General features: G+C 48.9%; 8 protein-coding genes across 8 annotated transcripts; 4 read left to right on the forward strand and 4 right to left on the reverse strand.

The window, feature by feature from the left end:
• The first annotated feature begins 3,043 nt into the window (after window positions 1-3,043).
• Window positions 3,044-4,975, forward strand: EDB82DRAFT_274144 (peptidase S8/S53 domain-containing protein). The gene is made up of 4 exons (XM_025728738.2): window positions 3,044-3,913; window positions 3,964-4,266; window positions 4,321-4,516; window positions 4,573-4,975. Exons 1-4 carry the CDS (start codon window positions 3,242-3,244, stop codon window positions 4,740-4,742), a joined length of 1,341 nt encoding a protein of 446 aa, XP_025583075.1. The 5' UTR covers window positions 3,044-3,241; the 3' UTR covers window positions 4,743-4,975.
• A 998-nt stretch (window positions 4,976-5,973) lies between these two features.
• Window positions 5,974-7,519, reverse strand: EDB82DRAFT_431477 (isoprenoid synthase domain-containing protein; the record flags this gene model as incomplete). The annotated part of the gene is made up of 4 exons (XM_025728739.1): window positions 5,974-6,090; window positions 6,141-6,302; window positions 6,355-7,408; window positions 7,464-7,519. The coding sequence occupies 4 exons, from the start codon at window positions 7,517-7,519 to the stop codon at window positions 5,974-5,976; spliced, it is 1,389 nt and encodes a 462-aa protein (XP_025583076.1).
• Window positions 7,520-9,578: 2,059 nt separating this feature from the next.
• Window positions 9,579-11,305, forward strand: EDB82DRAFT_527985 (X-domain of DnaJ-containing-domain-containing protein; the record flags this gene model as incomplete). Its single annotated transcript, XM_025728740.2, has 3 exons — window positions 9,579-9,684; window positions 9,752-11,082; window positions 11,138-11,305. The coding sequence occupies 3 exons, from the start codon at window positions 9,579-9,581 to the stop codon at window positions 11,303-11,305; spliced, it is 1,605 nt and encodes a 534-aa protein (XP_025583077.2).
• Window positions 11,306-12,390: 1,085 nt separating this feature from the next.
• EDB82DRAFT_527986 (uncharacterized protein) lies at window positions 12,391-14,568 on the reverse strand (the record flags this gene model as incomplete). Its single annotated transcript, XM_025728741.1, has 1 exon — window positions 12,391-14,568. One exon carries the CDS (start codon window positions 14,566-14,568, stop codon window positions 12,391-12,393), a length of 2,178 nt encoding a protein of 725 aa, XP_025583078.1.
• Window positions 14,569-16,189: 1,621 nt separating this feature from the next.
• On the forward strand, window positions 16,190-17,767 carry EDB82DRAFT_274315 (uncharacterized protein). The gene has a single exon (XM_025728742.2). The coding sequence runs from the start codon at window positions 16,535-16,537 to the stop codon at window positions 17,681-17,683; it is 1,149 nt and encodes a 382-aa protein (XP_025583079.1). The 5' UTR covers window positions 16,190-16,534; the 3' UTR covers window positions 17,684-17,767.
• EDB82DRAFT_274310 (uncharacterized protein) lies at window positions 17,747-20,518 on the reverse strand. Its single transcript, XM_065607364.1, has 4 exons — window positions 20,391-20,518; window positions 20,276-20,335; window positions 19,991-20,225; window positions 17,747-19,938 (listed from the first exon to the last, which is right to left on the reverse strand). The coding sequence occupies exons 1-4, from the start codon at window positions 20,422-20,424 to the stop codon at window positions 17,853-17,855; spliced, it is 2,415 nt and encodes an 804-aa protein (XP_065464222.1). The 5' UTR covers window positions 20,425-20,518; the 3' UTR covers window positions 17,747-17,852.
• A 1,092-nt stretch (window positions 20,519-21,610) lies between these two features.
• EDB82DRAFT_509660 (major facilitator superfamily domain-containing protein) lies at window positions 21,611-23,563 on the reverse strand. Its single transcript, XM_025728745.2, has one exon. The coding sequence runs from the start codon at window positions 23,310-23,312 to the stop codon at window positions 21,792-21,794; it is 1,521 nt and encodes a 506-aa protein (XP_025583081.1). The 5' UTR covers window positions 23,313-23,563; the 3' UTR covers window positions 21,611-21,791.
• A 651-nt stretch (window positions 23,564-24,214) lies between these two features.
• Window positions 24,215-25,567, forward strand: EDB82DRAFT_527989 (uncharacterized protein; the record flags this gene model as incomplete). Its single annotated transcript, XM_025728746.1, has 2 exons — window positions 24,215-25,091; window positions 25,194-25,567. The coding sequence occupies 2 exons, from the start codon at window positions 24,215-24,217 to the stop codon at window positions 25,565-25,567; spliced, it is 1,251 nt and encodes a 416-aa protein (XP_025583082.1).

Genomic DNA, 25,567 nt, shown 5'->3' on the forward strand with positions numbered 1-25,567 from the left:
TACGCTGTCCTTCATTTCTGCGCCTCTGGCTGTGGTCTCAGGTATCCCCCATAGACTTGGCACAAAGAATTATATGATAACTTCGCGTAAAGACCAATAGAGTAAAAGGCTTAGTCTTGGATGCGTATAATGGGGTACTGAAGCAGCCATAATATCCGTTGATCTCCGCCTGGGGCCGATTAATGTGAAGAACAAGCAATACGTAAGACGTTATCACTCCAGCATGTTGATCATGTAGCATCGGTTGACGGAAAATTAAACAGATTTGCACAAGATCGAAACAGCTGCGCAATCACTTGCCGTTTTCCCGAATTCTCATGTCACTTTGGTGGTGGGAATTACTGGGTCCTTTCTGTGGGCGACGTGTGATATAGGTAGACAGGACAAGGATCACTGCGTGTCAAGTTATTCTTGAGACAATCCAGACTCTTTAGATGCGGTTCTGCAAGTTTCAGAGCGTCGTCATCTCAAAACACCAAAAATACTTGTACAGTAAAGGTCATCTGTCAGTGTACTATGTATATCATTCTGCAGGTATTCGGTGTCAAAGGCGGGAAGAAATTGCAGAATGTTTACGAATATTAAGTATTATAGGGACCTGGAAAATTAATACGTAAATGATTTGTCGTCTGAATAAGCTTGGCAATTTATTAGACTTTACTCGGCGGATCCACGTCGGCTTGGAAGTCAATCAGTAGTATTTTTGGAGACGTTCCTTCCATTGATCATCACTGTAATAACATGGATGTAATCATTAGTGCCCGGGAAGGAGCAAACAGGTGACTTCCTCGCCTGCACCTACTTACCTAAGGCACCAAACAGTAAATCACGGAACTGCTACGTTACTGAAACATCAACATCAGAAACAGAAGGTATTCGCAAACGCAGACTTGGAATCTTTTTTATTTATCCAGCATCCAAGTACAGATCGCTTCGATTCTTGCTTGTGTTTCAACGACGCCGAACCCACTCTCGCCTCATCCAGTGTCATCTGGTCGCGAAAATACTGGTCTATCCATCGAAAAAGCAACGGCAAAGAGCAGACGAAGTCCACTTTATTGCTTGACTTGTTAGAGCAGGTCGATTTCTCCGAGGTTGTCTCAAGATCGCTAACTAGCCTTCCTTGACTTTGAGCCACACCAAAACTTGACGCGGAAACCTTGTCCTGGTCATCTTCGAGACGCCATGGGCCCGTGAGCTGCATAGCATCTTGCCTGTTTTATCCCCGACAGCCCGGGATTATAGATGCTCGCCATGTAGTGTATTCGGCCATCAAATGCCCCTTCAGGAATGTCCAGACAGCCCCTGGGTCATTTGTTAACGGTGAGCCATTAAGACGCTAGCTAGACCATCCTAATCAGATGTAAAACTTTTCTCTGGCACACGCCAAAACAAAACAAGCAGACAAACATAACAAAGACACTGTACGACCTTGGACACGTATCACTCCAACTTCAGCGACACATAGCATTTGTTATCCACGGCGCTTGGAATAAGGCTCGTTTGGCAACAAGACGCCGCGTGGTGAAAGACTTCACAGGCCAACCAAATCGACTTGTACCTTGCAGGTGCAGACGCCAAAGCCTGGCGTTGCTGTTTCAAACTTGGGATTGACAGGGGTAGCCCAGGGGTCACCAAGCGCCGATTCTTGGATGGCTTGGAGGGAAGCATGGGCTTGGCTGGTTTCCAGTGAGTGGATCCTCGGTAATGATGTGACATTGGGGTTTTGTGTTGGCCGCCAATTGTACTGCGTTATTGAGGTTTCTCAAAGGAGTCACAAACCCGTTATTTTTTTCTTCTTTCTTTTTCACTGGTGGTGATGCATAGTCAATGTTTCTCGGCATCATCCTTGGCCTGAGGCTTGGCCTGGTAGATGCAACTTCATCCTGAGATGTGCATTTCTGGGGTTGGGCTGCAGAGACCAGCTGATAGCACGAGCTGTCTAGCCAAGTGCTCAACTATCTCGAAGGGGGCACTTGGTTGTCACTGCCCCTTGCTTTGACCATCAAGACTAAGTAGCTCATCACTAATCTTGCCGCTACAAGTAGTGGGAATACCGATTCGACAGTCATCTACCGTACGACATGTGCCGTGCCAGTCACCCGAATTTACTGCCATGAGGCGGCTTTAGCTGCTTGTCATTGGCGGTACATACTGGGGCCACGGTTCGTGGGCGATATTAACGGTTCCTCTCGCCCAATGCGTTGCGGACGAGAGCTGGTGTTGCGCCTACTTCGGTACTGTCGAGAAACAACAGTCAAACACCAATTTTAGGTATACCAATCAATTATGATTCTCGATCAGGCGGCCTTGTAGTTGCAAACACCATCATGACTGCTTCAAAGCAAATATGGTTTCGCAACCCACTCACTGCCACTGCAAGTGTGCCAGATATTTGGCTATATTCAGCTCCTGTGGCAGAGCAAGCTATAATGATTCGAGTAAACAAGATGACTGAACAGGCATATGCATTAACAAACCCACCGAGAACAGAATATCTGAGGGCTCTAGGGGGTTCTTGGAGTTAGGCTCAGGCGTTTGACTTGGCGACTGACTATGAACGTATCGTCGTACAAGCAGGCTTCTATACACTAATACTAAACAGTTTAACACTTGGGGGCCCTGGTCCCTGGTCCCTGACGCCGAAACCTTAGGCCCACGACCCCTAGCGCCTCATCCCCGCCATGGATCTTGCGGCTCCCTCCTGAAGCTTGATCTGAAATATCCAGGCCACCAGTCAGAAGCTGAGATTCTATTGTTCGATAATCTCCTATTAAACCCACCTCTCCCACCCATTGTTTGCTGCTGGACGGCCATTCTCATTCTATTGTTCGGGTTATTCATTGTTTGGAAGACGTCTCTTTGAGTCTTTTATTTTCTCATTCTTCCTTTCCCTATTTCCCTTTGCCTCTTTGTACCTGCTAGTCAGTGTCAATTAGATTTAATCATTCTCACATTCATTGTTTATTTTGAACAGTGTATCGTCAACTCACGAGCACTCACACGACCGGTCCTTATTCAGACATCACGAGAGGAGCGTTGATCGCCTCACTCCTCTTCTAGCATTCACTTACTGCTTTGTTTGTCAATACAAAGCTCACCTTCCTTCAAGTCCGAGCCCGATTTATTATACGATCGAGTTCTCAACAGAGTGAAACGGCTGGAACCACTTCACATTTCTCTCACTTCAACATAACTTTTTTCAAACAATTTTAACCACAAAACGAACATTCAATTCATCATGGCTTTCCTCAAGACATTCCTCGCCTCTCTGCTCATTGCAGCCCCCTTGGCCACCGCGGCCCCCGTGGATGTTGCCGGGTCCATTGGTGACATGGCCAACGCTATTGGTAGCGACGTTGGTGCTGGACTTGGTGAGGAGCTCGACAAGAAGATGGGAATCAGTTCTTTCGTCAAGGCCATGGTTTCTAACCCTGATGCTCTCAACATCATCCCTAACCGATACATCGTTGTCTACAACGATACCTTCGATGATGATGCCATCGCCGCCAAGGAGTTTTCCATCGCATCCGCCATCAAGAAGCGAAACCTCAACAAGCGAAGCGCTATCGGAAACGCCATGTCCACTTCTATCAAGTCCTTCCGTATGAACACATGGCGCGCCATGTCTCTCGATGCCGACGACATGATGGTCCAGGATCTCTTCAAGTCCGATGAGGTTGCCTACATCGAGGCTGACAGCCGTGTTCAGCTTAATGCTGCCATTGCCCAAGTCAACGCTCCCCCTGGTCTCAACCGTCTCTCCCACGCCCAGGCCGACCAGGAGAACTACATCTTCGACGACTCCGCTGGTGAGGGTATCACTGCTTACGTTGTTGACACTGGTATCAAGGTCGACCACAGCGAGTTTGAGGGTCGTGCCACTTTCGGAGGCAACTTCATTGACAATGTCGTAAGTACATCAGATATTCCATGAGACTAGACCTGAGGCTAACTGAATAGGATGACGATGAGAACGGTCACGGTAGCCACGTCGCTGGTACCATTGGTGGTGCTACCTTTGGTGTTGCCAAGAAGGTCGACCTTGTTGCTGTCAAGGTTCTCGATGCCTCTGGTGGTGGTAGCAACTCTGGTGTCCTCCAGGGCATGCAGTTCGTCGTTGACGATGTCAAGAAGAACAACCGTGCTGGCAAGGCTGTTATGAACATGTCTCTTGGTGGTGACAAGTCCGAGGCTATCAACCGTGCTATTGAGGCTCTTTTCAAGGCTGGCGTTGTTCCCGTTGTGGCAGCTGGTAACGAGAACGTAAGTTGATCCTTCATTCAATATTCAATCACAGGTAGCTAACATCACTTACAGCGGGCTACTTCCCTGACTTCTCCCGGATCTGCCCCCAACGCCATCACTGTCGGTGCCATCGATGGCCTTACCGACCAGCGTGCTGAGTTCTCTAACTTCGGTCCTGAGGTCGACGTTTACGCCCCTGGTGTCGATGTCCTCAGTGTTGGTATCAAGTCCAACACTGACACTGCTACTCTTAGCGGTACCTCCATGGGTATGTTTTACTTCTCAATCACTCCCGAGACAAGTCTCATGCTAACCCCTTTACAGCTTCTCCCCACGTTGCCGGTCTCGCCGCCTACCTCATGGGCTTCCAGCAGCTCGACGGCCCCGATCAGGTCGTTAGCCTTATCAAGAGCCTTGCTCAGGAGAGCGGTGCTAAGGTCCGCAACAACGTCCGTGGCACCACTGACGGCATCGCCAACAACGGCAACCAATAGAAGCAGCGTCGTAGCATCAATTAGGGAAATAGGGACAAGGGAAAGCGACAATTTTTCTTTTCATATTATAAAACATATTTCAGGATACTTGGCTAGTTTACCACACATACCTGAGTCTTCTACCCCATCGAGTGTGTTTGGGTAAGATGTAATATATAGGGTGCACTCATGAACGGCCTCGCATGTGCATCAGGAGTTTTCATTTCGAAACTCGCATTTATTTGTTACTATAGATATGGATACTACGTAACGACATCATAGATCTTCTGGACTACCATATTGCCTCGTAAACAAGTGAACAGTATTGTGATGCATCCATCTATCATGTAACGGTTTGACTCTCGGGAATCAGAGATCCGACAGACCAACGCATAGCGAAAAACTTGTTCCTGCAGCAGCCCGTGCCTAAAAATGGCACGATGTAACCTTTGCAGGTAGCTAGAAAGAAAAAGATGGACTCTAAACTTTAGGATACAAAATCAAGCAGTCTAAGCAGTATGGTCTGGGTAGCATAAACTGACCTGCTAATTTCGTCTCTTATACCTTGAGCGGCCAACTTTTCTGATACCCCGAGGACAAGATCCAAGCTCAGACACGTTTGATGTAGAGGAATGGCCCGTTGACGGGAGATCAGCAAGGGCATAGCCTGGTTGTAGTGTCACATCACATTACACGAAACCGTAAAGATGAAACTATGCCCAGACACATGTCATGCCTCACTAGTCACACTAGGGTCGACCCAAAGAAGGAAGAATCGTCAAACATTGTTTTCATGGATATAAATAATTAAAAATCTACAAGGTCGTATTGAAATGTTTGCTTGCCGCCATCAGTCTAATGTACTGGAAGGATGTACAATAGACTTATGGCGTGACGTCGCCTCGCGGCGGAAACCAAGAGCAAGGATTTAATTTTCGCACTTCTTCGGCACAACCTTAGTCATAAAAGGACTAGATTGCAATTTGACATCCGTGCAGGGAGTAATAGTTTTCAAGATAAGAGACACATTATTAGCATTGGGGAACGGGGGACAACACTGAAATTGGCAACGCGGGCTGTATCGCGCGTTGCTCGTAGTATTAAACAAGAGTATAAAGCCCAGCACCTCGCTCAACGGGCTGGTCCCATGCCAAAAGGGACTTGTGCTAAAGGTGGGTATGTACGTTAGGATATCGTTAAAAAATATTGCCGTGAAAAAAGAAGCAAGAAATAACTCGGCGCGTGCATGATATTATAATTCTTCGTGACCCGTAATCATGGGGGTGGCCTTCTCGGCACCCGGTAGGAAGACGCTGGCTTCCCTAAAGATGTGATCGAACCTAGCTCCGAAGAACCAAGCGGTACCAAGCTAGATGGTTGTTAGTTGAGTATGGCCTTGGGAGCCAGAGGGTTGCGTACCATGATACCCGAAATACAAACCAAGGCTGCGATGACAACACCGAAGAGAACAACGGCCTCGCCAGCATCCATGGTGGGCTCCTTGTTTTCTGCTTGGTTTTGAGCAAGAGTGAGCTTCTTGGGATCTTGCTTGGGGAACAGGGTCTCGATAAATTGCTCTATCTGTGATTTGTTAGCGATGGTCAGAGAAGCAGCGGGAATAAAAAAGACATACCTTTGCACATTGAGCACTGATGGCAAGGAAGTTGGGGTCGCGAGGGTCGTTCTTCTTGGCGATCTTGCGGGCATATCGCTTGAAGACCTCACACACGGTGAAGAGGTTCTGTGTGCATTCGAACATGATCTTGCAGGCATCGCCCTTTGTGATCTTGATGTTCTTCTTGAGGACATCAGGGTTGCGGAAACAAAGTTCCAGTGTTGCAATGGCCATGCCTTCAGGAATGGCAACAAAGTTAAAAACACTCTGGTCCTTGATGCCCGCCATGTAGAACAGGCACTCCTCGCAGTGCTTTAGTGCGTCGAGAACCATATGGGACACACACTCGATAGCCTTAGTTTCATAGCGAGGGTCGAAAAGGTCTTCCCAATTGTCCACGTGCTGGCTCCAGATCTCCTTGGGGTACCACCTTCGACCGTCTTGCCAGTCCTCGCGGAGATCTCGGATGATGTTCGTCTTCTGGAGGAACTGGGACATCGACTCGGTAAGAGAAGGGCGCTCGGAAAGCTTGGGGTTGGCAAGCTCTGATTCGACGAAGAGGCGTGTTAGACCCTCACCGACGAGACCCGCAACGTAGTGACAGTACAATTCGTACTCTTCAATAGTTTGAACACCGTTCTTGATCATCTCCTCGTTCTCGGCGTAGTCAGCCATGCCGTTACCCATCTTTTCAGTCATCTCCTTGATGATGTTGTGGTAGGGGGACTTGATCTTCTTGAGTTCTGTGATGACGACATCGAAGTGCTCTAGCAGCTCCTTGTCCTTCTCTTGACTCTCATGGAATTGCCAACCATCCTCTTCCATAGTGTTATGAAAGTTTCGAAGAAGGGGAATCTTCTTCTCTAGGGGCAGGGTCATGTCATCCTCAATGGTGTCTAGGCCACGGAGGCAGAGATAGAAGAGAGTGATGGGGACGAGGAGTTCGTGGTTCAACTCTTGAATGACAGTCGCAAAACTGCGGCTTGTCAAGTTGAGGTAACGGAAGCATTCCTGCAGCTCTGGTGACTCGGTGCTGGGGTCTCGCTCATGGACGGGATCATGCCAGACCTTCCTAGAGTGCCATTAGACATGTTCTTTAAGGATGCGCCAGAGAAGTATATTCTTACCATTGAATAATGGCCCGAAGCTGGTAGGGGTGTAGAAGGTAGTAAAGGTAACCCATCTTGGCGACGTAGAAGTTAGGGAAAAGGGGGGTAAGGAGAGGTAAAAGTTGAGCGCGTGAGAGGATGAAGCAACAGTGCACGTCTTGTTACAGCCGTACAGAGTCAAATGAACGGGAGGGAGAAAAGGTTATATACCAATTCAGTTACGAGGAAGTCCCGGAAACGTCTTGTGGTATTTTTGTTACCACACGATGCTTGGAGAAGGAAGAAAGAAGACAGATAAATGCAAAGCAAAATAGGACTGGATGACCTCCGCTCCGGATAAATCCCACAAAATATGCAAGAGCTCAATTTCTCTCTCGCCTTGGAGGTGGATGCAGCTGTTCCTTGTACAACGATGTGAGAAGCTGCATAAGCGCCCCGCTAAGCGCATTAATCATCGTATTCGGTTTCCCTACCACAGTTCAGTATCAAATTGACATTGAACTCAATCTCGTGTCAGATTTGAGTATGCAACAACTGAGAACCATCTGACATCTTGGCCGGATCTCGCATCTTGTTAACAACCGGAATGCCGGTGGTGATGTCGCTTTGAAGAGCAGTTTAACTGCCGGCCCGGACACGGTAGTGTCGTCAAACAAAGCAAGGAGAAACATTCAAGCGAACTGGTCTTACCCTGGTTAGGCAGACCCTTGAAAATCGAAACAAACATGTTGAGGATGAGCATCACGTCCGTCATGTATCTGTTGTTTTGATGCGGTTACAACCCACAGAACAGAACAAGATCTCCATGCCCCAGTTTGCCGAACAGCTTTCAGTACCGAATGGGTACAATGAACCAATAGATGAACAACTATAGATAGTTGTCTGACCTTGACCGCCTTGGAGCAACCATTCAATTTGTTCGAACAAGAGCTTCTGAGGTGATTGACAACGGACCCCTATGCATGTAGACGATCCGGAGGCCCTGACCGCCCTGCCGGACTCAACCCAAGCAAACTCTACGCCTGTGCACCAGCTTGACTAGACTACCGAGTACGGTTCGATTGGCTTGGATGGTTTGGACATGGCATTTGCCAATCTCGATTCTGGGATAGGTTGCAGTCACTACGGGAAATTGCGCTGCAATGCTAGTCATCTGCCAACCGGTCAAGAGACAGGGGACACGAACCCACTGAAAGAGCACTTATGTTCTGAAGAGTCTGTTATTACTATTCAAGTCTCAGTAAGAAATGAAGAGTCTTTGGGATCAAAACAAACCTGTCATTGTATACTGGGTTTTCGAGTTGGCTAAGTAAGAATATATCACAGACGGCGCATGGGTTTATAGAAGACTGTACCAAGGTACCTATTAGGTAAGTAACATGTTGCAGTTGTATATACCATTCACGTTCTGTGACTTGACTATCTTTGTTCCATCGGCTGAAAAACGGATATCAAACTTTTTATATAAAATCGAAATCTTGCCGTAATTATCGTACTGACTTGACGAAAATTGTGTCCATAGATAAGCGCTTGGCTGATATGTCTGTAGTTCAGACTTGAGCTTATGCCTTTCGCTGATGAGAAAAGGTAGATTACTACTGTCACCCTAGATTAGTCACAGATACTAAAAGTTCGCAGAATACCGAAAACTTGGAAATAAACTGAATTATTCTACTGAGTCCATGAAATGGTTGACGTGGTAAAAGAGGCGCTGCTTCTTCTGTCCAGACACTGCCCCACCATTACGTAGACGCTAATACGTACCTGTCTTCAAGACCTAAAGACCCCTCCTTCTCCAAGGCTGGTCTTGGCTGGGCTGCCATTGCGCTGGGCATGAAGCCTGAAGGTGAAGGAAGCCCAGGGAAGAGAGAAAGTTTCTTAGCAAGTTTATACCAGGAAATTTCCGCCAAGCCAAGACTGGGCGGGCAGGCGGTCATTTTAGGCCAAACCGACGCCATCATCATCTAACATTTCCATTTCAATCTTTTTTCCTACTTGCTACAGTGACTGGGTTTCCTATTTTCTCTCTATACCATATCTACTTAGATACCCACCTCCTGTCTAAAATATCTATATAGATATTTACTTTATACCAAAAACACACACCTTTGAGCCTGGGAAATACCATCCATCATGGTTGTCGATACCGCCTATTACGACACCTTGGGCGTTCAGCCAACAGCCACCGAGCTGGAGATCAAGAAGGCTTATCGCAAGATGGCTATTGTCCATCACCCAGGTTCGCCTACCTCAACATCAACCGATTCATACATTTCTTGCGAGACTAACCATGCGGTACCTAACAGATAAGAACCCCAATGATCCTACCGCACACGAAAAGTTCCAGGCCATCGGTGAGGCCTATCAGGTCCTATCCGATTCCGACCTACGAGCAGCATACGACAAGTTTGGAAAGGATTCTGCTAGACCACAGGAAGGCTTCGCCGACCCCGCCGAGTTCTTCAGCTCCATTTTCGGAGGCGAGGCCTTTGTCGACTGGATTGGTGAGATTAGCCTTATGAAGGACCTTACAGCGACCATGGATATCACAATGCAAGAAGAGGAGGCCGCCGCCGCTGAAGCCGCTGCCGCTGAGGCTGCTGGAGAGGAATTCCCCGGAACCGAAGAAGCCAAGAAGGAGAGCATGAAGGACCAGGAGAAGAAAGTCGAAGAGAAGACCGCGGCTGACGCAGAGCAACATGCTGGCGCACCTCCTCCTGCTTACACTGCTGCTTCCGTGAGTGACGATAAGGAAACCAAGCCTGCTTCGCCTGCTGCTGCTCCCGCCGCCGCCGCCGCCGCCGCCGCCGCCCCTCCTCCTGCCGCTGGCCTTTCCACCGAGGCTCCTCAACGATCCGATGCCACATCTCCCGCTCCCTCGTCGAGCTCCCGTAACCGAACCCAGATTCCCCTCCGACCCGCATTGATGGACAAGTCCCACTCGGACCTCCTCGAGGCCGAGGCCAAGGGCGAACTCACAGAAGAGGAGCTCAAGAATAAGGAGAAGAAGAAGGGTGGTCTAACCAAGGAGCAGCGGGAACAGCTCGCAGCTTATGAGAAGGAGCGCGCCAAGATTCGACAGGATCGTGTCGATACCCTCGCCCGAAAGCTCCTCGACCGTCTCAGCGTGTGGACAGAGACCGACAAGGGCTCCGATGTGACCAAGGCATTCCAGGAGAAGATGCGCCTCGAGGTTGAGAACTTGAAGATGGAGTCTTTCGGTATTGATATTCTGCATGCTATCGGTCAAACTTACGTCTCCAAGGCTTCAGGTCTCCTCCGCAGCCAAAAGTTCTTCGGTATCGGCGGTTTCTTCAGCAGACTTCGCGACAAGGGCACGCTCGTCAAGGAGACATGGAACACCATTAGCAGCGCGATCGACGCCCAGCAGACTATGGAGGATATGGCCAAGATGGAGGAGAAGGGTGGTGAGGACTGGACCGACGAGAAGCGCGCCGAGTACGAGAGACGTGTGACTGGCAAGATTCTTACTGCGGCGTGGAGGGGTAGCAAGTTTGAGATTCAGAGTGTCCTGCGCGAGGTTTGCGACAGCATTCTGAACGACAAGAAGGTCCATCTCAACAAGCGATTAGAGCGCGCACAAGCTCTGGTTCTTATCGGTGACGTTTTCATCAGGGTATGTTTAAGAATCCTTGTATTTTGTTCGAATATGTCTGACTAACAATTCCTAGGCTGAGCGATCTCCTGAGGAAGAGGGAGACTATCTCGTCTTTGAGCAACTTGTCGCCGAGGCCGCCATCAAGAAGGACAAAGAAGAGGATCACAAGAAGAAGGACCGCAAGTCCTTCCACCTCCACAGGGACAAGGACAAGGAGCCTGCCACCGCCTCGACGCCTTGATTTGCAGCACGCGAGGAAGAAAAAAGAAGATTCGATCTATGAGTGAGGATCAGACAGAGTAGGGGAACAGGATACCTGTATGGACGGATTATATAGAGTAGGACGACTGGCATTGGTTTAGACACAAATTTTCATGACGCTATTCCCCCTTGTTTAATATGATCTTACAGCCATTTTCTGGGGAAGCCCACGCGTGGGTATAATATAAGTCTCCTATTATCGACAGACAAGAAATGCAGTATCAGTCTAGGTAGGCAATATAGCTTTCGGATGCTTATAACAGCGTGGATGATATATAAGTTAAAGCGAGTTGTGATCAACTCTACATGCAAGTCAATCCAATCTGGGGTGTGGTGAGAGTTTGAGGTTGAGTTGAAGATTGGAGTTCGTCTCCTAAAAAGTTCATGTCCATTTCCTATTTGACAACTACTTGATTCTTCTAATTCCTTCTTTTCCCAGTATGAGGGTACCCTATCGCAAGGAATCCAAACAAGGCAATTCCAGTTCAAGGCTCTCTCATTCTCTGCAATTTCCTTCCAATGATTCTATCTCAGACCCGCCTGCTGTGGCGTGTAAAACTTCCTTTGGGGTATCTGTTATACATAGTATGTATTCAAAAACAAAACAATACGAGAAAAAAAGCACAAATCTCTGCAACAAATGAAAATTTCAAAAAAGTGTCCAGGTTCTTTAAAAAGGGCGTATGTCTGCAATGTTGTCCAGTGTTGATTGTGATTTTGTTCCGGGGGCTTCTCGCGGGAGAAGACGGGTGGTGATTCAAGATCGTTTGAGAGGTGGAATTGATAGCTGCATGATGGGTCATGAAGTCGCTGGCAAGCAAAACGCGGATGAAAGAAACAAAAGAAACACAAAAACGATTGCTTGCTTGCCCAACGCCTTGTATGCCTGCATATTTTTATTCCATTGACTTCGTTGATCTTCAAATTGGTGGTCTTTGTCGTAGTGCCCTGAGGCTTGGCTTGTGTGTAAATAATCGAACGCAATGAGAAAAGATTCTGTGCTGTGTGCGCATTGCTTGCTATGATGGGTATCGTGTGCGTGTGTCAAAGTGATGTTCAACGACGTTAACTGCTGTCTGGCTGCAACTCAATGCCACTATCACGGTCCTGTGAGCTCTTTTCCCAAGGCAGAGGGGGTTCATCCACCGGACTGCCGGGATCAGTTCCAAAATCATCAATCTCGGACAGATCATCGTCTTCGTCGTCATTAAGAGGAGGCAATATCTGGCCAACTAACTCGACATCTGTGACGCGGACCTTGTATTCCAAAGCCTTCTGGCCCTCTTTGATGAGAACCTCGGTCCAGTTGAGACATCGCTTGATGCTCTGGTTGATCTTTTGGCTATCAACGAGAATATCGCGGTGCTTGGATAGGTCAAGCTGTAGTCGGTCCTCATCGCGTTTCCGACGCGCCATGGCCTTTTCCATGGCCTTCTCGTCATTCGGATCGAGAGGAGCTGAGATGGAATCGGTTGACATGTCAGATTCATCAAGCGAGTCTTCGTCCTCAGAAGGGGGCTCCGAGTTCTCCTCTTCGCTGAGATCGGAGAGACTGATAGGGACATCCGTCAATGCTGCAGAGGTCACTCGGCTAGAGGCAGCCGAAGCAACGGCAGACAACCGACCTGACCTCGATAGTCGCCGGAATCTGCGAATCTCAGCCTGCTGCTTTCGCATTTGTCTTTCCAGAGTGCGATTTATAGCTTCGAGAGAGGCATTTGTGATTTGCAAATCCTGCACCTTTCGTTCCCTTCGAGCATTAGCCACCAGATCGTTCACGGGCTCACCATGGCTAGACTTGGTAGGGCTCTGAAGGTCAGGCTGGGATTCATTGTCCTGGGTATCCTTTTCTTCATTCTCTTCTTCTTCGTCGCTAATGTCCTCGGCCATCTGAAGAATCGATGCCATTGTCAAAGCCGGCTGTATCGTGCCAGGGCTACTAGGGGGTGAAAGTTCATGCTGCCTCCGAGCTGGTGACATGGGCAGCCTGGGCGAATTAGCATGATCAAAATTCGGCACGCTGCCGGCTCTCGCATGACCTCTTTGCTTTTTGGGAGGCGACTCAATGCTGACCCGTCTTTTGGCAGTGATGGACGCCGCAGGAGCTAATGGCGGTGGAGAAGCTATCTGAAGCGGTGACACTACTTGCGGTCTGCCGCTAAGTCCAGGCGCACCCGCATTCTTGAGGATGGAAGGATTTGGCTGAGGGTTCTTGGTAGGAGAGTGTGGCCTCGAAGGTTGCGAGTTATTTGAGTTATTTGTTGAACTGCTGGTGCTTGGACGCTTGGACTGCAGCCTCGAGCTGGAGGCATTGGCTGAAGTAGGTTTTAGATCAAGGTCAACGCCATTAGCATAAAAGAACTTTGAAGCTAAAGGCTCGGGTGCGGCGTTTGATGCTGAAGTATATGGCGCGGCAGAAGGGCTAGTGGCTTTCTTGAATTCCGAGGTTGCTTTACTGGCATGAAAGAAGTTGTTCGATTTTTGAGAGCTTATTGAAGGGCGGCCGGACGGCTGTGATGAAGTTGGAGCGTCGCTAGCACGAAAGAATTTGGCATCTGGATCTGCGGGAGATTCAGCTCGCGATAACCTCCCTATCGAGGTCAGAGAGTTTCGCGGGTTCCAACTCTCTTGGTCCAGATTCGGTGTTCCACTGGGAGTAGTGGTGTTGCTATTGTTACGGCTTTGTCGACTGCCAGATCGGGGAGTGATGGCAGTTTCATCTCGATGCGACGCAACAGCGGATAGTCCCTGGGTCGATCTTCGAACTAAAGGAGGTGCACCCAATGCAGGGCCTTTTGGTGTCGAGGCAATCTTGGGCGTAAGGGGCGTTCGTCCGACCGTCTTTGCAGCAGAGGCGCTGAGTTGCGGGGGACGATGTCTCGATTCGCTGGGGGCCATTTTGGTGGTAGGAGGTGCGGAACTCGACGAGGTAGAACGGGTCGAGGTAATTGTTGCGGTTACTGAAAGAACATGTTGTTGATTCGGGTTGTGGAAGCCAAGGGATGGCGACGTGCGTCTGTTGCCAGCCGAGGAGAATCGGGGACGAGCCTGAGCTTGAGCCTGGGCCTGAACCTGGGTCTTTCCAGTAGCCTGGGATCTAGTCTTGGGAAGAGGTTTAGACGAGGTGACTAGTTTATCGTTTGCCGAAGGGGTCAGGGGACGTCGAGTGCGAGGCTGAGAGACGGATAGACCTGGAGATGTAGGACGAGAGGATGACGAGTTGATGGTGTTTAGAGTGCGCATCCTGTCCGTCCACGAGTTGGGTACAAGTCGGAAACGAGCCTCGACTTTCTGTCTGGGCGGGCTGGCTCAGGCTGAGATGACTAGTAGCGGGACGGAGCGGTGAGCTCTCATTGGCCAAGGGGCGAGGCGGTAACAAAACAGGTTAAGGGGACCTCCAGTAAATTCTGAGCAGTGGCCTGGAGCGCCTATATTACAGTGCTGTTGATCACTAGAGCGCTAGTGGTCTCTGGGTAATTAGAGTTCCAGTCTTCAGGCTGGGCCAATGTCAAGGCGACCACGTCAGAAAAAAGTAAACAAACAGCTCGAGAATCAGAGACAGGACAAGACACGAGGGCAGTGGGGGTGAGTCGATTCTTGGATGAACAAAGTCTGGTGGTTCTTTTTTGTCTGAGGAGTATAGAAAGCGGGGGGGGGGACGTTTTCTTTTGTGTCTTGCTTGTGCGTGCTGCAGGTAAGAGGAGACGGCAGTTCACAAGCAGCGTATAGAAATAAAGACGTTGTTCACCGCTAATAATGAGCCGCGGTAGAAACAGAGATTGTCACGGAGTGGATAGATAGATAACTGGAAGAGTTGTAGATGACAAGTACAGGTAGAAGGATGGAAAATAGGAAAGGGAGACGAGAGTCACAAATACGACCAAAGCACGGAGATGCTAGGGATATTGCTCCATAAGATGCCTTGACGAGAGACTAGCGGGATGAACGGATTGTATATTCAGTCATGGGCATGGTTAGGATAAGACCATCCTTGCTCTGCCTTGTCCGTCCAGTCCGTCGAGTAATAAACTCGATCATGCTTTACCGACTTGTGAATATTGTTTATACTACAACAGTACCCCAAGTTACACCCACATGTCATGCTATTGAAACACGTCTCATATGTGCTTCAATTGGCGTCTTTAACTGGTTCTTATCATCACGAAACATGCCTGGCGGTCTGCAGACGCCGTGATGGGTTAGCCGAATGTTTGACTTGACTACTGTATATCAATCTGAACATAATTGATGAATGATCTGGTATAATATTTATCCAATTCCCCTTTCTGAAGCCTCAATGAACCTTCATTATCCACTCTTATTACATTCTCATGCCAACCGAGAGAACATTGATCATGAGGCGACCCCTGCTCGTCAGGTCTTCATCTCGTCCCCCGAGTGCCCTGGTCCTTGCCAAATAGTTATGCCACTGTCGATCGCTTGTGGCATGACTGTTTTGAGAGGCAACCTACCATTTTATTGATAGTAACATTAGTCTCATGCCCGAATGAAATATTGTAGAGAATAAGGCGTTTGACTTTTGCGGGTGAGGCGGTAGGAATTCAAAGTATATATGCACAATGTTCTGGAATTATTCTAGCTTTCCCCATTTCATCTGATACTGCGGATACCCGATTATTATTCACATGGATACCACATTTCGGCTGTCTTTTTTTAGACCCGGGAGGCGTTACAGATATTCGAGATCCCGAACACGGCGAAGTTATGCAAATCCTCCTTTGTTGGTATCTCATAGCTTTTGTCTACTAACCTACAGCTCTGAATATCAGACAAGGCTAGCTCGAGAGAGGTTGTCATTCATATTCTTGGCTCGAAATAGGTCGCTATTCCCAGCAGTTCGTACCTGAGGGGCACTGTCAGGGACCCTAGAATTCAAGCTTCTCAACCAATCAACGTGAATCTATACCAAGACTCCAACTTTGTTTCGGGCTTTTTCAGCTCCAGCTTTGGAATCAAAGTCTGGTCCAGGCCCCCACTATTCAAATCCATACCCTTTCTTTTTCCTTTGTCCGCTGACATCAACAACCTCCGAGGCGCATCGCAAAGTGGCTCGATGATTCTGCAATAACCATTCCACAACCCACTCCTCTTCGTCAATCGACCCCAAACTCTACAAGTCACCTGGGGCAAAGCAAACAAACTCATCTCGTCTCGTCTTGTTTCTGTTTCCCAGGAGGGAGTTTCCATCATGGGTTACATCGGTATCTCACTCATCGTCGTCTCTGTCGTTTGGGTTCTAGTCCGCCCGCCGTCATGGATACCAGAACCGCTGCAAGTCCTCTTGCGCTGGAGAGGAGGAAGCCATCCTGCTATTGCAGCCAAGGACAAGGCTGAAGCTGAGCATGATTCCGATCCTGGGCCCAGTATCATGGTATCGGATCACGAGGTGGAACCGGGCCCTCGACTCCGGGCTCGTCCGGCCGATAACCGTACCACTCAAGACGACAACCAAGGAAAGGCTACCACTACAGCGACCGGTACCTCTTCTTCTCTGAAGACCACAAAAAGCAATGTCTTGTCTATGTCACCACCTCCCCTGCCAAAGGTTGCGCCTCCACCCCCGACCATCGCCGAGCCAGAAGAACAAACGACCCCCAAGGCTGTCGCATCGAACCCTCCATCCATCAACGTCCCCAGCTTCAGCCTCGATAATGCTCCTATTGCGCCGAGCTCCCACCCCGCGTCCCGACGAAACCCCACAGCTCCGGGCCCCGCACCCTCACTCGGTCTTCCTACTGCGCGCCAGCCTTCTATGATGCCTCCGCCTCCTCCCCCGAGACGTCTTCCTCCTCCGACGTCCACTGCGAACCCACCGGTTGGTCGCATGCCCACGCTTTCCCAGTTCCCTGCTGCGAACTCGCCGCAACGAGCTCGTGGTCCCGTGCCGAATCGAGGTCCTCCATCATCAGGAGGCCTTGCGCCGCCGCCGACACACTCCGCTAAGCCCAACAAACCAAGCCGCAAGGTCCTTCTCACACCTGGCCATTCTCCTCTCGACTGGGCTCGCATATCTGGACCAAATTCTGACCTTCGAGGCGTCGAACCCTCAACACCATACCTGCGCGTTACTCCATCCATGTTGAAGCGCATGACAGGTCGCAAAGGTAAGGATGCTTGGATGGCGCTCAACGGCAAGGTGTACAACGTCACTCCCTATGCGGACTTTCATCCTGGCGGTATTCCTGAACTGATGCGTGGTGCTGGGCGTGACGCTACGAAGCTGTATGGTGAGGTGCATCCTTGGGTGAATTACGAGACTATGCTATCCGCTTGTTTGGTGGGCCTCCTCGTTGAAGAATCCGAAGGTACAGAGAACCAGATGGACCAGATGGACTAGACAAAAGGTGTTGCGAACCGAACTTAGACAGATGCTAGAACCACTCGATCATTTACGATACAGTGAACGAAACCTGATGTATTGGAACACAATGCTTGCGCCATAGAGCCCGCTGAGACAGATAGATATATGTACACTAGCTAGAAAGATACCCCATAGAGTCCGGTCTCTACCGTCTCTTGCCAAACCGAAACTTGAGCTCATCGTCACTGTCATCACTCTCGGCGATTTCCACAGTCTTTCTCGTTGGTCGCGCCCGTTTTGGAGGCTGTTGTCCAGCAGCAGGTTCTGCTGCAGATCGTTTGCTTCCCTGGCTGTTAGCAGTAGTCTGGGATGCTTGACTCTTTGTTTTGGCCTGGGACTGTGACTGCGACACTGCGGCTTGCGCTCCGCGTGTTCGTGTTGCTGGCGCTGATGATCGCTGTGTGATTCCACTGTCCTCTTCGTCACTGCTGTCAGATAGAATGGTGGGGACTGTTCGTTTCTGAGAGCGCGTTGGGGCAGAAACAGGAGTTGGTGACGGGGCTGAGGGCTGTGTCTCTCTGTTTGGGTTGCTTTTCCTGCGATCTGTTGACTCGTCCTCAAGCCAGTAATCGTCACCAACGCCATACTCCTTCGTTTTGACTTCTATCAGGGGCACAATGGTCCTCGCTGGTTGTCGTCCTGCTACCTCGCCTCTCGGTCTGAATTTTTTGAAGTTCTTCATCCCGTTCCATTTAGGGTTCCATCTTCCATCACGGATATCTTGTTCTCTAGTGCGGCCTTGGGCGGGCTGTCGCACCTCCATCTCTTCCACAATGTTGAGTCTGCGAATCTCTGCAAGGTCAACGTCGTCGGGAAGATTCGCCAGGTCCTCTTTCTCTGCTCGAGCACGGGCTTCTTCCTTTTCTTTGTTTTGAGCAGCTATTGCCAGAATATCGAACTCTTTCTTGATTTTCTTCTTTGGTGTCGGGACTGTCTCTTCTTTCTGTACCTCCATTTGCTCGGCTGGCTCGTCCATGTCTTCGCCTCTTTCTATCCGTTGACGCTTGAACTTCTCTGCCGCTGTTGTCATACCATCCATGAGATCATCTTCAGGTATTGGTGAGGCTTTTCTCTTCCTTTGCGATGAACGAGTGTTGCTAGATGGCTGAGGCTCAGGAGGGACATCCACTTCTTGAGAAACAAACAATCCTTCTTCTTCTTCTTCTTCTTCTTCTTCTGGTTGTACTTGTGTAGTGGGTCGGGTCCTGGGCCGAGCCTCAGGCACTGGAGCCGGTGCTGGGGCTGGGGCTGGAGGGATACTGTCCATATCAATATCACTCTCATCGTCGAACCCTGCGAACCGTCTTTTGACGGTTTTCCTCGTTCGTCCTCGACGAGGCGCGGCTTGTGTCTCTTCAGCTGGCTGTAAGGGTTGAGCTTGCGTGTTGAGATTCTGTGAACCGCCCGATACTTCGGCCTCTTGTTGAGTGTGGTTCGGTTCTTGAGTGTTGTGTGAAGACTCGACTTCAAGAGGTCGTCGAAGAATACTCGCGTCCTTGATGAGAATTGCCTCCAGAAATTCACTCTGCTCAATGGGACGATGATCCAATCTTAAAGACACAGTCTGAAAGAACTTAACATACCAGTCGGTGGTAGCTCCTTTCGAGGGTATAAAGCGTACGACCACGACGCCTTTGCCCTCGCTGCCGTCATCAAAAGCGCCGAGGCCTTTCTCTCCAGCGACACCCTTGACATATTGCACAAATTCGTCCACTTCGGTTTCCATCGGTACGACTTTACGTATCAACGCCTTGCCGCCGCCACTCGTAACGGGTGCTAGCAGGTTATTGTACTGGACCTGGTCGTAGAAGATGAAAGTGTACCCCTCGAAAATATCTCTCCGTCCCGTGTCTGGGGCATACGTAGAGTTGGGGTGCTGTACAGGCTCACCACCTCTGGGAGGTAAGTGCTGCAGGGCATCGGGCCAGTTTTGGATCAAGTCTTGTTCCAGTGGGCTTAGCTCTGTAGGCTCCGCACCTTCTGGTAAAGTCCCTGCTTCAACGACAGCGTCGAGGAAAGTCTCTGTGACGATATGCTTGCCATTTATCAGGGCTTGCAATCCCTTGGCAGTATTTCGCTTCTTTGAAACAACATGTGTAGTGGTGTTGACATATTCGTGCACGATCTTGATATCGAGCTGTTCAAATCTCTCTCTAAGGGTCGCTAAAGGGTCCGTCTGAAGTTCCTTGCTAGTAAACGAAAATGCGAAGACGATTGGTTCCCACGAGATGCTGCATATAGATTGTGAGCGAGAGTAACACGAGATGGGATGAAACGGGTTACCAAAATTTGTTTGGGCATTTTCCCATAGTAAACTCAGCCTTGTCTCCCTCGACCACCTTTTGTGTACCCTTTATTTTTTCTCCATTTACAACGGTGCCGATTTTGGTCGCGAGGTCTTCTATCGTGAGGGTAGAGCGACTCGAGGGATTGTGCGACTGGCCTGGTTCGACGGGGCTGACTGTGATGGTCAAGTGCTTGCGCGAGATGGTGTTGTGTGATATAGCCAATTGGCCAGCTATTTTACAGGTAAGCTTGCGATAGTATTCTGCAGAGATGGCTACTTACGTTCTGCTGCGGTTCGGCCGAATAAATATGTTTTCCCTGGTCGCAACCATAGCTTTCGGCCTAGGGATGATTAGACTGGGTGAATACGTTGAGCTTGAAAGGACCTGTTTCTTGCCTTCAAAGGCCTCAAAGTTTTCCAGGATCCACATCTCCGGGCATCCAAGTGCGACACGACGTCGCTCACGTTTCCATACAAGATATTTGACAAGTAGAATTATGACGTGAGGTTAAGATCGCGAATCTTGCGGGGCGAGGAGCGCGTTCCAGGCATTCGCGACGCCAGATCACGTGTCTACCCTGTTCTCTTTCATCTGTTCACCTAGGCAGGTGAACGAACAAAGAATAATGTTAGATGAAGTTTCTCTGTTCTCATATTGAGCGGCCATGATGAACATTTTATATGTATATTGTATGAGAACAAAGTTTCTTCTTAACCTTCCCTATTGTAACTTTTATCTGCAGAGTGAGGGGAAAAGTCAGCATCAATTAAAATCTGGGAATCATCAAAATCACCAAATTCTAAGAAATTTACAACCCAATTTCCCGTCCCAGCATGATTAAAAAGGAAGCATATCGACGAAAATATTATGAATCATGTACTGATATTATCACCACAATGCAGATATCTTCAACACATCACTTGCTCCTGACCCATTGAGTTTCGCATCCCGAGCATCTCTGATGACGACAATCTACACAGGCGACATACAGGTCACAAATCCAATATTGAGAACAACTGCACTGATCCCCATAGTTAGTAACTGGTTTCTGTAACAGTACATCAGGACAATGACCAACACATTTCCAATATTACACGGTTGTCTTAGGGGCCATGTTTGGCTGTGTTGAGTACTAGATAAATGATTGGTGGTGTGTATATGGAGGTCAAGTATTAGACGTTTCTTTATGGAGGGGCTTTGGGTGATGGTAGAACTTGTAAGGTATGCTCGGACACATTCAGAGCACTATACATGGGCCCAAAGACCGCAATTTATTCCGATGCGGCTCTGCGAACTACTTGTCCCTAGAAGCGCAAGAAGCATGTAAGGGACGCGACGTCAACATAAGTTGGATAATCTTACATATGATACAGATGTATGAGTGTTCAGGCGATAGGATCGAAGCATGCCATCTGACATCAAATGGATCACACGCCCGCACACGCCTGGAGTTGAGTGGTGGAATTGGTGATTCGGTTGTGAGTGTGTGTGGGTTGCATTATATCCATCAGAGGAAATTCCGTACATTCGGGCAATGAATAGTAGACGTCAGCTGTTATGAATTTCACGATCAGATCATTTCTGAAGTCAGTATCAATACATTCCATCCTTGTCATCATACCTGACCCAACCAGGCTGAAGCGATGGCAATGGTACTTACTATAACAATACATATATAAGGATTGAACATGTAAATTATAGCGTCTGCCTATATAATTAACGCTAGATTTTAACCTTGAATTCGTATATACATTTGCATCTACATATATGAACGATGCGACAGCATGGTATGTCATCTAAACCTTACCAGGCTTGTAGCACTCGCCCAGCATCTTCTTCCGTCCAACCCTCCTACTCTTGATGCTGATGGCGCCGCTAGCCTGGGATCTGACTCGAGTGATCTCATCAGGATCGTGGTTTGTAGCGCGAGATATCTCAGCGATTTCACCAATTTTCCATCCCCGAAGGAAGAATAGGCACAGTCCTCCGGCGATATACATGAACCCAACAAATATCTGAGCTCCAATATATTTTCCTGTTCCTGCCACGATTTGCAGTGCGATTGGAGTACTGAATGTGCAAGGCAAGGCGATAACAAGCCACGTCAAGTTGAGTGCGGCAGGGACGTCGGCAAGACCGACAACTTCGGCTGTGACCGGTCCAACAGTCGCCCAGTACGTTCCGGCCATGGCACCTCCGACGATAGTGAAGAATAGCAAGAGTCCGTATGACTTTGCGTTGATCCAAATAGCAAAGACGAGAATTGCAGCCATCCAGGTAGTTGCGCAGGCCATATTGATACGCCCTGTCCGATCACTGAAGTATCCGATAAAAGGTCGACCGACACCCTGCCCTAAGTTGAAGATGGCGCTAACCATGGCTGCTTGGGAAGCATCAAGGCCGATAAAGTTGGCGTAGTTGGCTAAACTGAAGATGAGAACGACGTACCCCAGCATGCTGAACCAACCGTAACCGAGGAGCAGGTGGAATTCGGGGCGCTTGAAGAGACTGAGGTCAAAGGGAGCCTGTCGAGAGCCAACGATCTTGTTACGGTCTTTAACGAGGATGGTGCAGATGATGTTAACGATGAAGACGATGATTCCAAGGATCCTATACGCCCATTGAAGACTGATATTTCGGATAATGGCCCCGGCCGCCAAGGAGTAAAGAAGACCACCAAGACCCGATCCAGCAGCTGAGATACCATTTGCGAGAGATCGACGAGTAGTGAACCATTGAGGAACAATACCAACGCTGGGAACAAAGAGAAGACCCATGCCAAGACCGAACAAAACACCTTGTGTGAGGAACAGCTGGTAAATCTTGGAGGCAAAGCTGGCGCATATGAGACTAGCAGTTTCGAGGATAATGCCGAAGAAGAGGGTTGGCTTTGTGCCAAAGTCCCTGACACACATTGTAGCAAGAGGGGATATCAGCATGGCACATGCGATACTTAGGGATCCCACAAAGGCATAGTGGAGAGAGGTCGCGCCGGGGAATGTGTCGTTTTGGATGTAATAGGCGAGAAAGACTCCGTAAGACGAATTGAGGCCCCAGGTATGAGCATTGATGATAGCGACGCAAGCTGTACATACCCATCCATATCCTCCATTCGGTGGTGGAGGTGGGACATCGTTCTGTGGGGGAAACATGTCTCCTCCATTGTTATCCTTCTCCGAGGTTGAGACTTGTTGATTCTGCTGCTGGACTTGAGTGATGACGCCTTCTTCAGTCGTGGTAGTATCTTGACTCCTCCTCATCTGACCCATCTCGTTCTCTGGAGGTTGGCTCGTCTTTTTCTCTTCTGAATCTGCCATTTTTGATGATTAATCGGTCAGAAAAAGAATGGAGGAGTCATGGGGAAAGGAAAAGTGCCAGAGTCCCTTTTTATTTTACCCCAGCTCGACTTAGAGGACCCGGAAATGGCGTCCGGGGATAGAACGGGCCCAGTTTTGGTGCATCTAAGTTTCGGATGGCGGCGCATTTTCCACGCGGGGCTTAAGCCCATTTACCTAGGCTAAGTTGAGTATTATTAATGATCATGAATTCTTGTCTTATTACGGACGACTGGATGAGTGTCTTGCCAATAATCTAAAAAATCAACCGTTTTATGTCGTCTCCTTCTGGCTTCCTCTTTCGGTCTGTAGATGTCAGAGTCAGACTCTGTCTCAGATCTCGGTCTGGGGATAAAGCGGGGGAATGAATCAATAAATCTCGGCCGATTTGATCGGCTATGACCCGCTCCTGCTTCCGACCCTTTCGCGGGGTACAGAAGTCCAATGATCAACAACATCCTCCTCTTGGTTGTACTAGACCTAGCCTGGGCATAAGAGACGACATCAAGCTTCAATTAGTCTCCAATAAAGACTTACAAGGGTTGCTAGGGTACTGTAGTATATGTTCTGGGAATAAGAATGTCTAAAACAATGTTAACATACCCAATGCGACTGTTCAGACATGTTCTACTGTGAAAACGACAATGCCATTGTTGCAAGTCATGTTCAGTTATTGTTACAAGCGTTCGAACACAACTTCCATAGAGTATAAAACGTCTAATTTCTACCTTCAAATGGATTCCAATCCTCTTCATCATTCTCAGAGAGTTTGTACCATTCGACACTCAAGATCCACACAGTTTGTATCATTCAGCACTCCTGATTACCCAGACTTCCTGTATCTTGTTCACTAACCAAACCAACAACCCAGCACTTCGCCCAACATGTCGTACTCATTCCTCTCCGAGACAGGCGCTCTCGCCCTCGCCATCATTCTCATTATCCTCTCGACTATCCGCTGGTTCGGACTCCTTTTGCATCACCTTGGCCGTAAGGTATACCGCACTACTCGCCGTCGTGGTTTCTTCCCCAACATCTTCCTGGAAAACGTCGCTATCATTCTCCCCGTCGTCGACCACCAGAGCGAAAACTTCATGCCAACTGTCAGAAGCATCCTGAGGAATATCCCTGGACAACTCTATATCATGGTTGTCGGTAGAGAGGCCTACGACGAAGTCATGTCTCAGATGGAGATTCTCAGACAAGAGTTTCGATTCTCTCAAATCCACATCGGTGCGGTGCACGAAGCTAACAAACGTCGTCAGATTGCTCACGCTTTGAGTACTCTCGACTCTGAAAGTTCTAGGTTGACGGTAATCACTGAGCAGGGTACATACTGGCCTACCACACTCCTCATGTCCGCCAGTCGTCATTTTGATGACCCCGAAGTCGCTGCCATCACCGTCCCTAGGATGGCGCACATCCAACCTATAGGCGGTGTCCGGGCAAACATCAAAGCGCACCTCTTTTCCTTCCACTACGGTGTTCAGGCTGAGGACAACCGCGCTGTCAACAGTCTGGATGGCTCTGTCCTGTTTGGTGGCCCTACAACTCTGGTGCAAACTTACCACCTGAAAGAGGACAAGTTCAAGAATGAATTCGAAAAGGAGATGTGGTTCTTTGAACGATCTGACCCTCTCAGTGGCGACGAGCATTTTTACCTGAACCGTTATCTCCTGGAAGGCAACAAGAGGACTCTCTTCCTGGACAGCCCCGAGGTGACGGTTTCGGTGGAGATGAACTCTGTCTGTGAGTTTATTGGTGAGTTCCTTCGTACCATTCGGAACAACTGGAGAACTTGCTTCTCCATGGGTCCCCATTGCGCTTGATTGTATGTTCGCTGGAGATATCTTATCTTCCCAGCTGCTGCTCATATGACCTGGTGGTCAACCCTTTTCTTCCCTCTTGCTCTAATGATCGATATCCCGAGCATTATCCTCACCTTCAACTATAGTGTTCTCAACAAGGCAGCTCTGGTCGTATGTATCGTCGTTACTGTCTTGGTGGTTGGTACGCAAGCTATCTCGAACCTGTTGGTGGCTAGACGCATGCATGGCAACAAATCTAACGTCTTTGTCACGTTATTTTGTGTGCTGGTAAGTCTTCCTTTTCAGCATGTTCTCGAGATTCTCAAGATTGTAGCTATGTTGACCTTTTGGAAGACAGATGTTGAGTGCACATCGCAGCACGACGTCAATGTGCCAAAGAAAAGGAGTATTCCTTGGAACTGGGGTTAA

Source organism: Fusarium venenatum (genome assembly GCF_020744135.1).
Source record: "Fusarium venenatum strain MPI-CAGE-CH-0201 chromosome Unknown EDB82scaffold_3, whole genome shotgun sequence".
NCBI lineage: Eukaryota > Fungi > Ascomycota > Sordariomycetes > Hypocreales > Nectriaceae > Fusarium > Fusarium venenatum.